Consider the following 20,391-nt stretch of genomic DNA (forward strand, 5'->3'; position numbering starts at 1 on the left):
GCAGAAATGACCGTGTGTTGGGCATCCTGGTCGATTTCCTCATACCCTCCTCACCTGTGGGCCCGGCTCAGATACCTTTCTGGGCTCCGGCACGAACCCTTCGTGTAAGTACGTCACATCTGGCACCACCGAAGCTGCCAGCGAACCAGTAGCTCTTCCAATCCTCGTGTCTGAGCAGAAAGTATCTGGTCTCCACAATTTAATCGACGCTTGTGCATTTCGAATACTGAACCACTTGGTTGGAAGTAAGGCTCCATATTTAGTAGACTATTATTGATTGAAGATCATGGAGCTGAATCGGACTCAAACATGTATATCAGGGCATTTAATGGAAGAGCTATCATGATCTGATGAGATTCGATGGCAGCTAAACCCCAATTTCTAAGCTTCAAGAGTTTGCTTTTTGAACTTATTTTTAGATTTTGAGAACACCTCGTCAACCCTATTGAAGGGTTCCACGACTTTCTTGAGCTTCAATTAGAGGATGCGAGGAGACCAAGTCAAATATATTTTTACTAGAAGTTGTACGCAATGACCTTGATATTATCCCAACTGATCGAGCCCAAAGCGGCCAATCGACACTAAATATGTGTCCTGAAAAAAAAAAATCTAGGAAGACGGTTTTGGTCGGATACCATCCTTCCGTCTCCTCTCTCTCTCTCTTCGGACCCTCTTTCCCTCGCTGAACAGCCGTCATCACCCTTGCCGTCCCTTCCCCGTTCCCTGATCTCAGGTTTGCCCTCTAAATCCCCATCGACCCATATCTCTTCTCCCACCAATCGCCCTCCAATTCGATCATCCTTCGTTCGATCGATCGATCGATCGAGAAGTTTGATATCAATTCTTCTCTTTTCTCCATCCAGTTCCCTCTTTATATTGCTAAAAGATCAACCACGGTTCTGTAACAATCAAATTGGATCCAAACCATGCCCTTCTCCCAACCTTGCCGCGCTCCCGCCGCCGACGCCGGCGGCTACCACCACAATTACCACCGATCGGCCTTCACTCGCCCCGCATACGAAGCCGCCGCCGTCCCCAGCCTCACCCATTACCCTCATAGAGATTACGCCTACAGAAACCACCAAGATTACGCCTCCAACCATGCCGCCGCCTACCCTGGCGCGCCGCCTCCTCTAAAGAGGAGGAGGTCCGACGTCTCCATGCGGGACGATCATGCCGGTAATCGGTACTGCAATGGGGTTGCCGGCGGCAATGCCCTGTCGACGAGTCACGTTTCTTTTCTGCAGCCGAGGAGGCATGATGTTGGTGCTGTTCCGGCGCGCAGGCAGGCGGAGCCGGCAAAAGTGGAGGAGGATGTGGCGTTCATGTCGAGGGATGAGATCGAGAGGTGCTCGCCATCGAGAAAGGATGGAATAGATCCTGTTCTTGAAACGCACCTGCGGTACTCGTACTGCTCGTATCTTCAGAGCCTTGGGATGAGGCTCGAGCTGTAAGCTGCTGATCCTTCTGTGATCTTTTTATGATGATCTGCATGTTAGAATTGCAATTGGTCATTAGGTCTTATTTCTATCTAAAATATTTTGATGAAGAATTTTGATTTGTTGGATTTCAGGCCTCAAACTACAATCGGAACTGCTATGGTGCTCTGCCACCGATTCTTTCTTCGTAGATCTCATGCTTGTCATGATAGATTTGTGAGTGTGAGGGCTTTTTTATCTGATGACTGCCCTTCAAATTGGTGGATAAATAACTGAGAATATAATTATTTGTGCAAGCAGGATACATCGTAGCTAGTGTTTGTCAGATCAATGCATTGCATTTTAAATAATTAATTAGAACTCAAGTGTTCACATCCGATGTTTGGTTGTGACTTCATGATTCCTTTTTTGATGCCTTTCCAATATTGTGGCTTTCAATCATTGTGGCCTGCTTTCTATTGTCTCCCTTCTTTAATTATTTTTTGTGCTTTCTTGTAGAACCCAATATCATATGTGAAAAGTTCACTCGTCCAATATAGACATAAAAAAGACTGTATTTAACTCTTAGTTATGTTTATAAAAAAAATCTCTGTTCACTTCTGCTCCAAGGTAGCTAACTTTCTAACAGAACAAGTAAGAATAGTATTACAATTCGGCGCTCAAAATTTAATATTTGAATGTAAAAAGGTGCTCCTGCACTGTTGCTCTCTTCAAAAGCAGCTCCTTCATAAAGGAGGCCACAACATTATTGCATGAACTCTGCTTTGAGTTTATCAAAAGTCTGTTGGAATTTGGAAAGCTTTTTAGTGCACGAACCAATGGGAGTTATTTCGCTTTTTGCATTTTTATGGTTTTCTTCTAGTAAAACCTTTGAACTTCTTTTGCATAGCTTCGTAATTTAGCTAATGTGCTTACGAACACCTTTCAACTTGCGATTCTTTTGTATATAACCTTGATTTGTCTCTTATCGTTGTGGACAATCCTAGTGCATCCAATAGACCATGTTATTATAATTCACAATGAAAAACCAATTTTTTAACACTATCAAACATCTAAAAATATGGGGAATTAGATCTCTCATACATTGCTCAAGTCACGAATATAACATAGTTACTTTCTAAGCAATCAACTAATTGTGAATCAAACGGCTAATCTGCATGAGTTGAATAATGAGAAGACTAAAATCTGCATGAATCTGATGATATCTGCAAGATCAAACCCACAATCGGACGTCCTTGAACCATGTCAGTACTGTAGGCAGTGTCTAGCATCTCCTCTTGTGCATGTAGACTCAATCTGGACCTATCATAACCTTTTATCACTCACTTTATCACTAAGAAACTCTTGATTTGTAAGAAATTCATAAGAAATTGCTCTATCCTCCATTTGATCTTGAACAATCTTTGAGAATTTCGTGAGTTTAATAGTCGAAATGTTCCTTTTTAGTACCTTTAGTCTTCATGTTTATCCTTAAATGATAAAACGCTGCTTCATCCTTCTTAGATGTAGGTATTTTTTTCAATGGGCAATAGTTTTTAATGTTTACCATCACCATAGAATTATATAGAAGCCTGAATAAATCTGATCATGTGAAAACATTGGAAATTAATTGCTAAAATGTGCCTCCCTTATAATGATGGATTAGATATTATTTTTCAGATTCATTTTCATATATGAATCTATCTAGATATGCGTACAAATTATAGCATATGACTAATATCCCTATTCGTATTTGTGTTCATCTGAGAAACACTCATATGGATATGGATTTAGTAATATCCGATCCGTATCCAATATCCAATTCCATCTCTGGTTTTGGTTATTTTTATATAGCTATCATAAACTCAAAGTAAAGTAAGTGACAAATAAATATATCTTTGGTTTAATCTTATTTTTACGTAGTGACATCTTTGATTTGGTGGATTTCATCCTTAGGAATGAATTTTTAATTCAAAAATGTAACTTAGCAGAATTATTGGGATCCACTAAAGCAGCTAGATGATCATTTGGGTGCAATTATATCTTATTGCTTTTTCTATGAGATCATTTGTTTTTTTCTAAAAAAAAAAATTGGGAGGTTTACATATTTAGAACGAGTGAAATATAAAATGGAATAATATTTTTTTCTGTAAAATTTAACTATCTGAGTTGTATCAGCATTTATACTCATATTTGTCAATATCTTTTGATTCATATCTGAGTTTATTTATAACAAATGTGGATACAAATTTAGTATCCAATTAATATCTGTATTAGTATTCGTACTTGCCAAATAAAAACAAATATGCATATGGATTCATTGATATCCAATCTGGTTTCAGCCCTAATTCCTATTACACAACTTATCACAACAATTTATTTGTAATGCTCTTATAAATAGTAATGCCCCTTGGCCTGTTGGTTCTTGCCTTACCCAACCTCTTCCTATCTTCCTCACTGGCTCTTTGTGAGCACCTATGTCCAACTCTTCCATTTTCCTTTTTTAGCACCCTCTAGAAGTAAGAGCACTGCAATCACCTAACCCAAGCCATCAACTACATCCACATTGCACCACCACTCCCCACCTATCCATCATTCCCGTCCATCTGTTCTATCCTTTCTCAATTCATGAGATTAGGATGGAGAAAAATAGAAGATAGAAAAGGAAAAGGGTTATTATGATTCAAACAAAAAATGAAAAACTCTTCCCACTAGGTCATCGATGTTGCTTGCTGCTAGAACAATAACTGGCTGTCTACAAATGCTGGGGTTCATTTGGTTGTGTCAATGAAGGCTATGGCACTATAGTGCTATGAGGTATTGGGGGCATAGGAAAGGAGGTAGAGTTATTGCCATCATCTTTTTTAAACCTATGTTGAGGGGTTTTATAGGTCTTCATGGAATGAAGATTTACCTGCTCAGGCCTCTTGCCTAATCTAATTTCTTATTTTAATGAAATGTGGTCATGTCTCAACTGAATTATTGATACCTGGTCCTATGGACCTGTTTTGTTGAGATGGCATATAACCTAAGGTACAAGAATAAAATGGAATAAGAATTACCTACATCATCTGGCTTGATCAAGCTATTACATACTGACCCAATGGGGCTGGGCTGTTGGCTAGACCAGTTTAAATTTGTCTTCAATTAAACTAATCGCCAATCGTACCCCTCAATGTTTTGGACTAACCGGTTAGATTGAATTCAACAAGATCAAATTACTTGAGTAGAAATGTCTTGGCCAAGCTTTTTCAAACCAGTCTTGCGTCTCAACAGAAATCTTGAAAACAATTTGCTCACCAATGAGCTAATAGTATATCTTTTATAAACTTTTCCATTGATAACAATGATACTTGTGAAATTGGACTATGTAAGATCTGCTTTTGAAACTTGAATGCTGGCCATTTGGCTAAAGAAGACATGCTTAAATGAACATTCATTTATTCTAGCTGTTTTTTTCATGGTTCTCTTTGTGTGTTATATACTAATTTTAAATTGGACAAGCAGACTTAAGAAGATTGAGAGTCTTTCTTTTTAATATTAGTTTCCCATCAGGGTTTGGTTGTAACAAATTGAAATGTTGCTCTTTTTCACATTTAAGCTTTGATCTTAATATTATTCGAATCATGTGATATCAAAAAAAAATTTGTGTCATGGAAAGTGGATACTAAATAGGCTTTTTCTTTTTTTACCCATCGAAGTTCCGATTGATCAGTTGCCAGTTATAGTTACCCTTCCCTAAGAAACTAGGATTCAATTCAATTTACTTAATGAAATACAACCATGAATTTCCAATACCAAATATTAGAAAAGTAAACATATGGGCCTTTTAGACTCTCTTCTCATTGACTGATGTTGTATTTTTCTATGTAAAATACTTGCTGATGCAAACAACTCTATGATACATCCTCCTTCTTGAGGTTTAGAGATCCCACCACCTCCAACTGATTTTTAACACAATTCTTGTGCTATCATATGTGTCTCATAGAATGATAATTATAGATGGAAGTCCAAATGCTTACAAAGTAATAAGGAATAGTAACAAGGTCAAAAGGAAAAAAAATTGTTAAACTTTGGCTGCGTGAAGAGAAAACTTAGATACTTTGTACTTGACTACTTAGTTAATGCTTTTACCTTGAACAACAAATAAAGATCTATGTTACATTATTGCGAAGCTTCGATATCATTCTTGTAACTGCTTAGCCGGAGTGGTTACCTCCTGTACATCAGCAGACCTCATTGATTTCATGGATTCGACTTGAGATCTGCTCTTGCTAATGGCAGATTGTTGTTTGTGTTTCTCCCAAATTACTAATTCATTAGTTTGTCTGTTAACAATCCGGCTTTTTGTGCAGTTGATTGCTACAGCAGCTCTGTTCCTAGCAGCAAAGTCTGAGGAAACACCATGCCTACTGAACTGTGTGCTAAGGGCATCCTTTGAAATTTCTCAGAAACAGGAATTTGCTTTCTTTCCATATTTGCTGCACAGTGTAAGTGTCAGTAGGCTTTATTCAGTGTTCTGATACTATCAGTCTATAATGTCTTGCAGAACTTGCCACAAGCAGGATATATAATTTTTCCAATGTTTTTCCTTGTGTCTTTGTAACATTATTATTATGGTAGTCTCAGCAAGAGCTAGAAGATTTTTTTTACTTTTTAATTCAACAAATATTTATCCTTGGCTTCAGATGTGTAATGCATGGTTTGTCTGCTACTCTGCTGCCTATTTGCACATAGTTTGATAGTATTGATATGAATCCAGTCCATTTTTGCATTTGGATATGTCAACAAGTATTTCTATTTGAACTTACATTGCTACTGGTTCTTTTAGTGGGGACTTCTTTTTGCTGCATCATATTATCTGTATGACCTTTATATATTTGACTGTACTTTTTAGATAACTTGTGAATGCTTTTATATCAAAGTTCTAATAATAGCTGAATTATGTATGTGTCTTGTATACATATATGTCTGTTTAAAATAAATTTCTAAAGACATTCTTAAATATATGATGTAAGATGTCTGTCTTGTGAAACTTACCAGTATGTGGAAATGTGGGACTGTATGTTGCATGGAAAAGGGCAAACACCTCAGATTCTAACACATATACTACCTTACAGCTCATCAAACTATTAAGACAGAGTTTGATATTATATCAAGGAATATTTTCCATAATGTTTTACGTATAAGTGAAGTACATAACACAGAAATGTCTCTTTACTTTGTTTAGAGAACTAAAGATTTTCAGCGAGGAGAAATGACTTATAACTGCTAGGTAGAAGACCTGGTTGGAGTTCATGACTTTGAAGATGATTAATATCATTAAACTTCTTATCCCTTGCAAGTTAGGTATGCGGGTCCTGAGGAGACACCAGCAATTTGCTCATGGAAAGAGAGGTTTAATGCAAGGGTTCTTAGCTTGCTTGAAGTTTGATTTTGGTATAATAGTCATTATACCAGATATTGGCAATGCATGAATAGCCAAGTTCCTTCTGCAAATTGTAGTTGTTGTTGTGTAAGTTATAACCCCGACTTGTTTATGCACATTCTATAATAACATATGTCTAAAATTTTTTCCTATTTTAATTTGTCAAGTTTTGCCTTTCAAGAGAAGGAAAATACTACCATCACAATATATGATACAACTTGTTAGCATTCTTCTAAACATCAGATATTTTTCACGCTTTCTGCTACTTAAAGGACTATATCCTTGCATTTTTGTTTGGTCTTATGCAGAAATTTAAAAGTTTCTAATTTTGAACCTTGCCCTTTTTAGATAAAATCCGATATATCAATTTTTTAAATATAGCTGGTGTTATATTAGTATTGTTTCCTTTGTACTATCATTTTGTCGTACTTCTCTTTCTTACTGATGACTAGTTATGAATTGCCTGTTCTATATGCATATTGTTTCACCCAGAAGATATTTATTTGTCACAGAGAAGCTAACTGAAATGCATTCACCCATATGTCAGAAATGCTGATTTTAACTTATTAATTTTTTTTTGCTGTTTAGCAGGACTGGTTTGAACAATATCGTGAGAAGGTTATTGAGGCTGAACAAATGATATTGACAACCCTGGATTTTGAACTTGATGTGCAGCACCCTTATGCTCCACTTAGATCTGTTCTTGACAAGCTAGGACTTTCACAAACTCTTCTTCTTAATGTCGCCTGGAACTTGGTTAATGAAGGGTAATCATTCTAGTTGCCGCATGTTCTTTGTTGTGCTGGTTTCATTTTATTGGTTTCTTATGAAATGCAATTTAGTAGAAGTTCCAAATTTTCTTGGCGTGAACAAAAATTTAAAACATTCGGTCCTTGTTTTCTGTTTGTAATAATGCACAGGACTTAAATCTATTTCTTTGTTTTTTGTTTTGGATTGTTGCTTTTGGTGTTCCTATGGGATATTTCCATACCACAGCCAACGGTTTCCCTTATTATCTGCTGCTATACATTTTATTACTTTCTGGCGATAGGCCAATAAAAATAAAAAATTATTATGAAGTTCCTATTCTTGTATGTGCTGCTAAATTATGGGAACAAGAAATACTACATCATGGTACGTCGTACCAGCCCGAACCGTGCGATATGGGGCGTACTGTACCGTACCAGTTCGGTACTGGTATCTGGTATGGGTGGTGTACTAAGTGTCGGTACGCCAAAAAAATTTATACCATACCGTATCGACACTGTGCTAATGTGGCACCGGTACGGTGTCCGGTACCGAGACGGTAAACATTGTATTACGTTATACCTCAAATGGAGAAATGCTATATTATAACTCAGATGGTCTTGAAGCAATCAACCTTTGGCTTTGTGTCATCAAAAAGGTTAATATTGTCATTGTTGATCGTCAAACATCACTTTAACATTTGCTCCTTTTTTCTAATATTCTATGGTTTATGCTTCTTTACTTTTTTGATAAGGTGGAAGAGCATGTGAAAGGTAGACGATGCAAATCTACAACCCCCCTAAGTAACAGCTAGAGTTGGTTTCCTTCCTTTATATGCTAGTACACAGTAAAGCATTTACTGGAGGATCTTTCTTTGTTTTTAATTTGAGCTATGCATTCATTCTAATTAACACATCATGGTATTTGATGCTTAAAACCCAAGGTTCACAGCAGAGAATGCTTAAATAATTTGTTTTGGATATTGTAGGACAACCAAGCCTTTTGGTGCTCACACCTAGAATTTTTACAATAGTTGCGGAGTTTTGGTTAGCTTGCTTATTGCAATTCCCGATCATCAGTATATGGTTGATCCCTCACCAACAAATGTCTCTGTCACTACACATATCTATGCTGCTTGAGAGCTCATTGATTTATGACTGTATTAGCAGTTAGGCGTGTGCAATGCATGTTTTAGAAAAAATAATCAATATGACATTTTTGTGATTTTTAGTTCTCTTACCAGGGAAACAAAATATAAATAATTGAAAAAATAAGTACAATATAAAATAAAATAAAAAAATCCAAAAAAATAAGAAACTGATTGAGATATCCGATTCAATTTTCTTTCCGAACATATTTAGATATTTAATTACATCTCCCTTCCTTATATATTATTTTGATTGGGACATCTGGTTACATCTTCTTTCCTAATATATTAAGATATTAATTGCACCATCTTTTGTAATATATTACAAAATTTGATTATATTTTTCTTTCCTAATATACTATAAATGGGAGAATTATATATTTGATTATATTTCTTCCTAATCTAATTATCTATTTTTATTATTTCTTGGAGATTGGGAGACATTTTGAATTAAGCTAAGGGTATCTTTGTGCAAAAAGTTGACAGACTGAATCTATATGAGAATATTCTGAAATATAATAACGTTTCTTTTCAATATACTCTAGAGGCATACCTTTATGCTCTTTTGTGCTAAGAAACATTCTGACAGAATCAAGGTCAATACCTGAATTTGGAGTGGTAGTGGAGTGCATTTGGGTGGGGGAGCATGACTTCATTAGGTTTTAGGTGTGAAAGTGCCTAGGATTCATCCATTTAGAATTCTGTGTGTGTGAGAGAGGGAGAGAGAGAGAGAGAGAGATTACTGGTCTCTACCTTTTGGCTATTACACTCAAAAAACACAAAATGTTATGATCTAAAAAATTGATTGAAAATCAAAGATATTTTAGGAAGTGATGGAAGCATTAGAATATGTGTGGATAGATTCTGAAGCAGATGTGGCATCTTAGGTAGATGTCTCCAGCTTCCAAATTTAAATATAAAAGTTGGACTTTCATATAGAAGCAGCAGTTTAGTGTATCTAAATTAAAGTTCGGTGATCTATTCTGAGATTTGGGTAGTAGGCAAAGGAGGTGTTCTTATTTCTATGTTTCACTTCTAAAGGATATTTTGTGGAGCCATGTCATGATGATCACCTTATCCATGCAACTTTAGATGTCATCTGGTTTGGTGCCATTAAGTGCCTGCGCATCACAGGCCACCTGCCAGTGACATGATAACATGTGAAAATGCCACCTTGAAAGAATTGCAACAGCATTGGCGGATAGTTATCATCAGACATACTACTGAATATGTCATCTATTTATTGTACACATGAAGTAGTGACTCGGCAGTATAGGGGAGTATTTCGTTACTTGGTCTAAATATTTAGTGTATAAAATTGCTAGGCAGACACTTCTTGTCCTCCTTGTTCTTCTGCTTCTTCTGCTTTTGCTTAAGGAGTCCACTATGAATCTATGATGTTCAGATTCCTCTGATTTTTAAGGGAGAAATTCAGGTACTGGTGAATGTTTTGAGCCCACTCTTTTCCTGTCCTATCTCTTATTTTCGAGATTTGTCTTTCACTAAGATGGTATTTTTGTAAAACCTGTAAATAAGGGTATATCATTCAAAAAAAAAAAAAAGAGAGCATTTTCAATCACTTCTTCTGGGTCTTTAGATGAACTTCCAGATTCCAGACAAATAAAACATCAAGGTACTTGATGTTTCCTTTTACATGTGTTATATACTTTGAGTTGTTGTAAGTCTTGAATGTGTTATTTTTCTTGCAATTAACTGTGGGAGATTTAGAGGGCAGGCCTTGGTGCAACGATAAAGTTGCTCCATTGTCACTGGGGTGTCACGAATTCAGAGCACAGAGACAGCCTCTCCACATGCAGGGGTAAGGTTGCTTAGTTCTAACCCTCCACAGACTATGTGGCGGTGGGAGCCTTATGCGCTAGGACATCCTTTTTTATTAGCTAAGGAAATAGTTATATATTTTTCGTTACATTTTTAGTCGTTCCAAATATTGCCATGTTTTTGCCAAGAAACTATTTATTTTATACATTGTTTTTGCCTAGTATGGCATATTGATCTTTTGATATGGCATAAATTGCAGGGTCATTCTTCACGAGAATCATGTGCTCACCTGTGTGATATTCTTAGCTGGAGCATTCATATGCTGTTCATGGAAAGCCTTTTTTTTCTTTTTATGCATTTGAAGTTGAGCAATAGTGCAATTTGGACATGATTGCATGGAAAATCTCAAATCGATTATCCAGTTGGTTATTATTAATGACTGATAGATCTTCAGAACATGTTTCACTTGTAGTGCAATTCTGTTCATTCTTCCTCCTTGATTCGTGATATCTGATACTTTTAGGGTCATTTCTCCTTGAGTTTCACCATCTGGCTCATGAAGTTTGCCTTCCATTTATCTTTGAGTTTTATCTAAACCTCTTTGCCTCACTCATGTCATATTCCAATTTTATTTTCTTGTCCCATATTTCTTATTTGTTCAATAATCTCTGCAAACCTAATTTTTATATTTACTTTTTGGTGGTTCAGCATATCTGCCTTGCAAAGCCAACCAATGACATTTTTCCCCCCAATTCAGAGTCTGGGTGAAACTTACATTAAATGGATGAAGTTTCAATATACACTTTTGTCTTGGTTTCGCTTCTTTTTTAGTCAATACCTGTCTCCTAATTTCCAAGCAATGGAGCATACATGCAAGTACATCAGTTCTCTCTATTTTGCATCGTGCATGCATGCAACACATGAAAATCCCTAGGCAAAAAAAAAATCTCTATCATAACTTGAATATATTAACTTAACTTAAAAAAATAAAATGAAAGATAAACCCTAAGAATCATCAATGCATGAATTATTTGATGATACAGTTTTCCAGATCGATTGCTGCTACCTTCTTAACCTCCCAGTATGATAACGATGAGGTAGCTGAATAAATTTATCTTCCGATCCATTTAAGAGGATTCTTGTAGGTGACAAGCTGCCAGCTGCCCTACTAATGAGACAATGTTTTCTAAATTTTGTTAGTTGGATGTACATATAACACAATGAAATATGTGCTATGTTACATGAAAAACTCCAACAGTAAAACATATTTTGTTACTAGATTGCAGCTATTATGTTATTATTATTGTTTCCATTTAATCAAAAGATTTCATTTGTCAATCTGTACAACATGGCTTATCTCCTACTGGTTTGTAAATTATGAAATTTGGGGTGAGGAAGTGAGTGAGACTTCTATACATCATTCAGTCTTCTATGACCTGTGTGGTTCTTTGTTTTATAGTTCCAAATTGCACCTTGCCTCAACCAAGTAGTTGAACCCTATATACTTATCTCCAACTTCCTAGGCGCAACACAGAGTATGGAAAGGAAATCTCTTTATCATTTTCAGAAAGCACGTGATACCCATTCGCATTTCAACCTAATCATGTTTGAAAATGTAATAGCAGTTCGGGAAAGCATGCGCATGGTCACTATCTTGGCATGGTGCTGGATATCTTATTAGTCATTTGTGAAATATCATTGATAAGCAGAAGCTAGAAGCATCCATGGGAGAAGCTTTTATTCTCTCCTCTGTGTCACAAATCTCACTTACTTTTTCTGATTGAATATTGTTTTTGGATTCGGGAAGGGCAATTGCCCCTGGAGCATTCTTGGGTCCAGTCCTTGATGCATAATTCCCAAAGGCACATCATACTGCTATAGATTAGCACTATGACAGCATTTCTACAGAAGATTCTCAGATAGTATATCACCTGGATGGCTGCTTTGTAGTTGGTAAGGATACATTGGCATGATGGCTTGTTTAGCTTCTTGTTATGTGAAATCATTCTGCTGTTTTAATCTTTGTTGCATTTGAACTGATGTGGCTTTTATGTTGATGTGGAAATCACACAAGACTTAGACTTACCAAAGAAACAACTTTAAGCTTTTCTGTACATGCCAAATGATGGTTTGCCTATTAGTTTGTTTTCTTCAGTTTGATTGGTGCTTGGCTTTAGAATTTGATTTATCTCTTTCAATGTTTGTATATTTTTTCAGACTAAGGAGCTCACTTTGGCTTCAGTTTAAGCCCCATCATATTGCTGCTGGGGCTGCATTTCTTGCTGCCAAATTCCTAAATTATGATCTTGCTTTTCACCCGAGTTTTTGGCATGAATTCCAGACAGCATCATCTATTCTTCAAGGTAGTGGAGTTATTTTCTGTAGTTTGAGAGCCTCATTGATCATCTTTATAGATGCCATTGTAAGCATCATTTTTCAATTTAACTGTTTGCTTTGCAGATGTCGTGCAACAGTTGATGGAACTCTTCTAATGACACACCAGTACTCTTACATGTTTTACTAAAGGTTTGTTATGCGCCATATTTATATTGGATAAAATATTTTAAATATAAGGATCTCAAGGTGCTATCATGTGAATGTGTCAGCTAAATATCTGCATAATGCTTCCTATAATTTTTAATCTGTGGAAGCTTTTTTATTCTTAAGGCTTAAGCTGCTTATGGTACTATTTGTGCCTATTAACAACCTTTAACATAGCTGTTGGACATTCATAGTTTTACTAAAAGTTGATCTACAATTGCCACATATTGACTTCTTGGTTCTACTAATCTTTCTCCTGGCCTTGTGAGGGAACAAAGGTGCTATGCATCTTGTTGTTAACTGGTGCTCCAATGGTGCCTACACATTGAGAAATTAATCTACTTAGAGTGAACGGTGAAACAGGAATTTGGGTGATTTAATGTTATGGACATGGTTAATATACATTTCTGCTGAATCAGTGACTAGAAGTTGTCCATTTTGCACCCATGAAATTAAAAGAATCTGCTGGTATTAGCCCTGACAAGTTTTTGACATATGGCATTACCCTGGTTATATAATTGAATGGCAAAGCAGGAGTCTTGTTGACTGGTCTAACAAGATTGGATATGACTTGCTTGTGTTTATAGGCAGGATAATATTCATGTTACAACAAACGGGTATCAGCTGTTATAGACTGCCAAAGGCTGGTACCAATTAGCTTATTGCAGTGGTCTCTGAATGATGTGTTGGATGAGAACAAATGTATTTGGGACTTTAGCCTTCTCACCAATTAGTACATGTCCCGTTCGCATACTTCTAAAATGATGGATCCTATCAGCTAGAAGCGCAAATGCTTCAAATTGCATCCAGTGTTTGTATTGGATAACTATTGAATATTGATGCTTGTTGGATGTTGCTATAAATATACCATATATTATTTCAAATTATTCTATTTTCTATTTTTAAAAAAATGATATTTCTTACGTACATGCAAGATAGTTTTCTAATATCTTCAGTATGACTCGCGGCATCAGTTTTGATGCATGTATTGATACCATGCCTGTACAGTGTTGGTAATGGTCGGTTTATACTTCAGACATTTGGTAGTCTCCTATAGCAAGTATTGATTTGCTAATAATATGATACCGGTACTAGACGGTATGGTCGAGTATAGTGAACCATGGCCTCCAATAATGAGAGGGGAGGGTTCATTTTTTATTTCTTTTTCTTTTTCATGATCTTTAAGTTTTTTAATGGTAAATGATTAATTTAAGAGTTTATGATGTTGACATTATTGTCAGAACTGTTGGCTGTAATTTATGGCTTTGAAGGATGATTAGATGATATGGTTTGTGGATGTTGATGCTATCGTACAAAATATGAACTTTGTTTTCGATAACATGCTATTATATATATACATACAAACTATACTGTATTATATTTTGATGAGATTTATTCTATTTATATCCAAATCTGTATTTGTACTTTGTTGCCTCTAGTGTCCAATTCATTCTTTTTTTCAAAAAAAAAAAAAAGCAACAAACTTTTTCCTTAAGAATTACAATGGTAAAATGCATCAATCCGCGGCCTCATCCAAGTGGTTTTCGTTACAAGTGGGGTATGAACTAGCTGAGTTGTATTAGTATCCAGTTCTTGGTTTTATGATTTTATACTTCCCTCGGACGTATCTGTGGTTGAACTGCAATTCATCTGTGTTTCAATTCTTTGTTCGTATTTTTTTTTTTATCATTGTTTTAACATTAAATTTCATGTCATGAGGTAGACTTTGTACCCCTAAAACGTTGCCCAAGCCATAACCATTAAATCCTGTCCAGACTGTATAGTGATGCAGAAAATTTGTTCTCTTATTATATGATGATTAAGGCCTTGCTTTAAGGAAAATAGCTTGGTGATTTTGTTGAGGGCTCTTGCAACCCATCTGTCCATGAAGGTCTAAACTCACTGCTTGGGGTGTCGAGGATGTTCACGTATATCCATCAGCATTTGTAAAATATGTGGCATTGGAGAAAAGAATGCTAAACTTCTGATCTTTGCTTTTTTAATCTCATAATTCTTGAATCTTTGTAGTCCTTTACCAACATATTATATTAGTGGTTGCTCGCCATATTATAGTGGTTAGCCGAATTTAATTGCCAACCATAGGATAGAATGAGATGTAAACCACCTTCCAAGTCATGATCAGATACAATGAACAAAGGATATATAATGAACATGTATAATGAGCATTATATTACAAAAAAAGGATCACATAAGGAAAAGGCAAAGTATGTATGTTTATCAAATTTAATAGATTACAAACAATCGATCCATTTGAGGTCAAACGCTTTTTGCTTTACAAGAAATTATGATAGAAGGGTTTTTTTTCTAAGATTAAAAGTTAATATGATAGAAATACATAAGTGCATACTGGCTATACGAGAACGGATTGAAACTGCCAGTAGAAGAGAATGTGGAGAACTTGAATCAAACTGTATTCAAATTTCATGCCAAACTTTTCTGAATCAAATTGTATTTGAATCATAACATGCTAACATCATCCCTTTCAAATTATTAAAGAAGCTAGGAGTCACAAACGGTGACCCACGTGAAACCCTCTAGGGCATCATTTATCCTAAATTTTATTCTTTTGCTTCCAATTTGTGGCTCAAATAATACAGGAATATCACAACAGTTACTGTCCCTTTGATCATGACGACAATAGTCTCCACCATAATAACTTCATAATGCATGAGAGTAGATTAGGAAAAGTGAAAATGGTAAGGTAATTAACTTTTCCCTCCTGGTTCTTGAGTGTTTGTTCTGAGAAGCTGCCAATATTTGTTTGAAGGTCTCATGGTGAACATAGTGAATGGATTTGAATGGCTCTATTTTATGAACTGCTTTCATCAGAGTTTTGTGGCGCAATGTTTGATTCTGGACATAGAATATGACACCATGCGAAGAAGCTCAGATTTAGTTCGATTATAAATGAGTTAGATCAGGGAAATCATAAATGTCAGAGCATTCAAGAGGATATTTTTTTTTATTAGCTTTAAAAGATCGCCTCAGAAGCTTAAAACACCGGTTTCAGATCCATGGCCAAGCCAACCGCGTCCACCACCACCTCAAGTCTTTGTTCCATTACTTCCTCCACCCTGTTCATCAGAAAAATATGGTGAGGTGCATTGGTCATTGGATAATAATTCTGATAAGCTTGAATTCAGAAAAAGCTTACCAAATCCATGAGTTTGCCCCCAACTCTTGTGAGACGAAGACTCCACTGACAAGCTTACCAAAAAATGTAAACACAAATCGAAGTTGTCCGATGAACTATGATTACAGAGCATGTCAATATTGCAGCTGTAATATTCTTCATATGAAAAAGGCTTCGATAGTTTTATCCAAAAATCCAACAAACTAAGGCTGCAGCTCTAATATTCTTGGAATCACTTTGTTGTCATAAGACTGGGACCCTTCAATCAAAATCATAAGCCAATCATAGCTGCAAGAATTCTAGCTAGGCCAAAATTGGCCCTTGGACATTATCGGAGGCAAGGGCCGGGTTTGCAGTTTGAGGCCATATGACAATTTAATCATTGGAATCAAGACAATAAGTAGGTTAGGTCTTATTACAATCTACCCAATCCACTGAGATGCAAATGTCATAACTATGCATATGAATAGTATGATGTTAAAAAGAAAAATAAAAATCTCAGTCTCTATCACAAATTAGCAAAGGCATCTCGTAATATTACTTTCTAACAAGAAATGCTAGCTTCAAACTTTTTTTTCTTTTTTTGGTGTCATTCGCATGGATTCAGTAATAAACCTGATATGAATATTTATAACCTAATATATAATGATATTAGCTCAAGCAAATGATATTGAGCCTTTTTTGTTAATTTTTCAAAAAACGAATATGCAACTTCACGACAGTGAACTGGATTTTAATTTGTTTCTTTCTATATTTGTGCTTCAATTTTATATGAAACCAAACTAATTCTTAATGCCCTCTCTCTGGCTTATTTATGCCATGACATATGTCTGCTCGAACTATACTAATCTCTAATACAAAAAATAAAGAAATTTCTTCCTTCAATACATATGTCGAGAAAGAGCAAAGAGCCATACCTTTGAGAAGATATGGATTTTCCTCTCTAGCAAGAAATGCGAATGTCACAATTTTTTTTTTCAGATAATCATTCGCATGGATTGTACAATAACCACCATGCGAATATTCATAGTTGCAAATTTGGCATTTAAGAATTTTGATATGCCATCAAAACATGTAAGCTGTCATTGAAAAGAGAATGCACCTATCATTTCTGAGGGTCAAATCCCCAGTATTCCTACCTTGGTTATCCGCTCTTCATGTTACCACTGAGTGGACTTCTCTATAAAAAAGAACAGACATATGGCCCTATCGGATTGGTCTTCACCGAGTCCATGAATTGTCACTCTTTACTCATTCTGGTATAAGAATTTTTCACATTGAAGAGTTGTTGATGATATAGTCATATTTTTATGCAGCCAAGGTCTTCCTAAGAGCAGATTAAATGAGGATAATATGTATGTCAATGACATGGAGTGGAAGAGGCTTAAGCATTGGTCCTATTCACATATTTGTGCGATCCTTGAACTAGACTTGCTTCTCAGGGGTCCTGTTCCCAAGAGTACTGAGCCTAGAAAGAGAATGCACCTATGCACGAGAGTTTCAATTACAAATTTATGCATGATAGTTAAGATTTGCATAAAGTTTTTAACTGCAGTTAGTAGGCGCTTAACGAGACTACATATAGTTGATTTTTTTTTTTTTTTTTGAAGTATATCTTCTGTATCATATGGTTTGAGATATGATAGGATATAATGAGGGGGCTCATGCATGTAAGGAGGGTAGTTGAAGTGTTTGGATTCCAAATTTTTGCCAAATTCTATGAAAATAAAGAGTAATTAGGGAGCATAAACAAATGCTATCCATGGTGATGCGATGTAATGCACCGATAAATGAGACTAAGCATTGGCTTATAGTTTTCATATTTTTGTGGTTGAATAGGTATCTTAGTATCAGTGATAGCTCATATCATCATCACTATCATTGCTACTTCATTTGGGAGAGGGAATGGAGCTCATAGTATATATGAAATCTAATATTAACTCTTGAATCTACAGTTGAGCAATTATAGTTAAAAAAATGTTATGGGCCTTAAACAAACTATTTATAATTTGTTTTTAGTCACATTATTTGAACTATAATCTTGCTATATTAATCGTTGACCATGAACCTAAACTATAAATACCTCCTCCAAAACATAAAAGTTTTTTTCTCCAAAGCATAAGGGCTCGTTTGGTTCGCGGAAAAAGAAGGGAAAAAAGTGTGGTCAACGGAAAAATAATGAAATGCCTCTTATTTTATTGAAATTTTCAAAAGAGAGAAATGAGAAAGTTGTATTCCCATGGGAATATGATTCCCACATTTCATGGAAAAGTCTTTTCTATGAGAAACATGGGAAAGTTATTTTTCCATAAACAGGAAATCACTCCATTTTTATTTTTTTTCAAAAAGGCCATTCAGCATTAAAGAGGCATTAAAGACCTAATTTTTATTAAGGGTATAATAGGAATTACATGTAACTTTTATAGAAAAGTAGATGGTCAACCAAATATAAGTACTCTGGAAATATGTCACTTTCTCATGGTCAATCAAACATGCCAAAAGTACTTTTTTAGATATTCTCTTTATAGGAATCTGCTTCACAGAAATCATATTTGTAGGAGTAAAAATGCTTCCCGCGAAACAAACGAGCCCTAAGGGTTTTGACTAAAAATGATAAGCAGGCCAGTGGTATGAGCTACAATCATATCTTACCTAGGGACTTTGAGAGAAAATAATAAGCATGCGAGTGGTTTAAATTATTTTAATCACATCTCAATCATTTTCTCAATTATTTTTTTCTGATTTTCTTACCAAGATCAAAAATAAAAATATCAAATTTTCTCGACCACCTAGTAAAACCTTTGAATTGGCCTTTTTGAGTAATTTATTAACAAAATTAGTTCTTTTACACATGGAATTCATGCAGGAGGAAGCACCGGCGGCCATAGTATCATATTAAATATAGGTAACCATTCCGTCAATTCAAAAGTGAGATATTCCACCGTTCATTTATTTGTCAGTTAAAGAAGAGAGAGAAAGGAGAGGGAAGGGAAAGAGAAAAGTTTATCCACCTTTCTCTTTTAAAGAAGAGAGAGAAAGGAGAGAAAAATTTAAGGTTGGGAGGTTGGACAACATAATTAGCCACTTTATAATGGAGCTTGCTTTGGACAAGCACACTGACCCAAGCACGCGCACACAAATAAATTTGCAAGGTAAATTTACAACAAATATTATATATATATATATTAAAAAAAAAAGAAATAAGAAGAATCTCACTCATATAGCAACTTTCACTGAAGCATGTTCGATATGGACAGACAAATTTTGTTCATACTCTCTCCCTCTTGGAGGAGCTCCACCAATGTGGCATCTTCTTCCACGTGTGAGTATATTACACTAGCACCACCTAAGTACCGGAGGGTGCTCCACCAACGTGGCAGTCATTTTCATGTGGAGTACATCACACTAGCACCACCTAAGTACCGGTAGATCAGATGGCGACTCCATCAGACAAACTAAGCGGAAGGCATCCGCTCTCTGCATTTAATCGACACCCGCGTATTTCGAACTTAGGCCACTTCAATGAAATCTTAGCCTCGTCCTAACCGTGCTACCATCTCGGCGATATAAATATTATAATTAAAAAAATTGCATTGCTCTGTACCTTTTTTACATAGAAATGCATATTACCTATCCAAAAAATATCATAATTTTGAAATATTTTTTAGTTATTATCTTGTGGATCCTTTTTGTTTGCCTTGAAGAAATAAAGAGGATCTAAACTTTTTTTTTAAGAATTAGACTGAAAATTTTATAAAATTTATATACAAGCAAAATTATATGCTGGTTTGGACATATCTGGAAATAATTTTCCATAGATTGATTTGGTGACTATATCACCTTCCATGCTATCCAATACTTCGACGAGATTCTCTGAACTTGATAGGCTAATATTCTTTTGTCATTGAGTTGTTTATTTTATTTTTTTATTTTTTGATTCTATTGGCCATGCCCATGCAGGGTTAGTAGTCGATGTTTCAAAAATATTGTATTGATCCAAATCTAATTTAGAAGAAAAAAAATTTATCAAGTCTTTTATTTCTCTTAATGAGATTCATGCGGGTACTGGTCTAATTTTGTTGCTGGTCTAATCTATAAATTTTATAAAATTTTTAATTTAATTTTATAGAAAATTTAAAAAACTGCAGGCACGTGGATTGCGGTGAGTCCCCACTAA

General features: G+C 35.5%; 1 protein-coding gene across 9 annotated transcripts; it reads left to right on the forward strand.

Annotated features, from left to right (window-relative positions):
* The first annotated feature begins 569 nt into the window (after positions 1–569).
* Positions 570–20,381, forward strand: LOC103705092 (cyclin-T1-3-like). 9 transcript variants are annotated; one of them, XR_015973097.1, is made up of 8 exons: positions 574–733; positions 864–1,450; positions 1,574–1,655; positions 5,774–5,908; positions 7,438–7,613; positions 10,779–12,472; positions 12,737–12,882; positions 12,980–13,285. XR_015973097.1 is itself a non-coding variant. In XM_088710644.1 (7 exons), exons 1-6 carry the CDS (start codon positions 927–929, stop codon positions 13,009–13,011), a joined length of 1,098 nt encoding a protein of 365 aa, XP_088566770.1. In that variant the 5' UTR covers positions 570–926; the 3' UTR covers positions 13,012–13,045; positions 20,363–20,381. The 9 variants fall into 9 exon arrangements, 6 of the variants coding, with proteins under 6 accessions (XP_088566770.1, XP_088566771.1, XP_088566773.1 ...); XR_015973096.1 differs by having other exon boundaries at positions 596–733; positions 7,435–7,613; XR_603738.5 differs by having other exon boundaries at positions 570–1,450.
* The last annotated feature ends 10 nt before the right edge of the window (positions 20,382–20,391 follow it).

This window comes from Phoenix dactylifera, chromosome 14 (genome assembly GCF_051530095.1).
Source record: "Phoenix dactylifera cultivar Ajwa chromosome 14, Ajwa_hap1_PhDact_Kaust_v1.1, whole genome shotgun sequence".
NCBI lineage: Eukaryota > Viridiplantae > Streptophyta > Magnoliopsida > Arecales > Arecaceae > Phoenix > Phoenix dactylifera.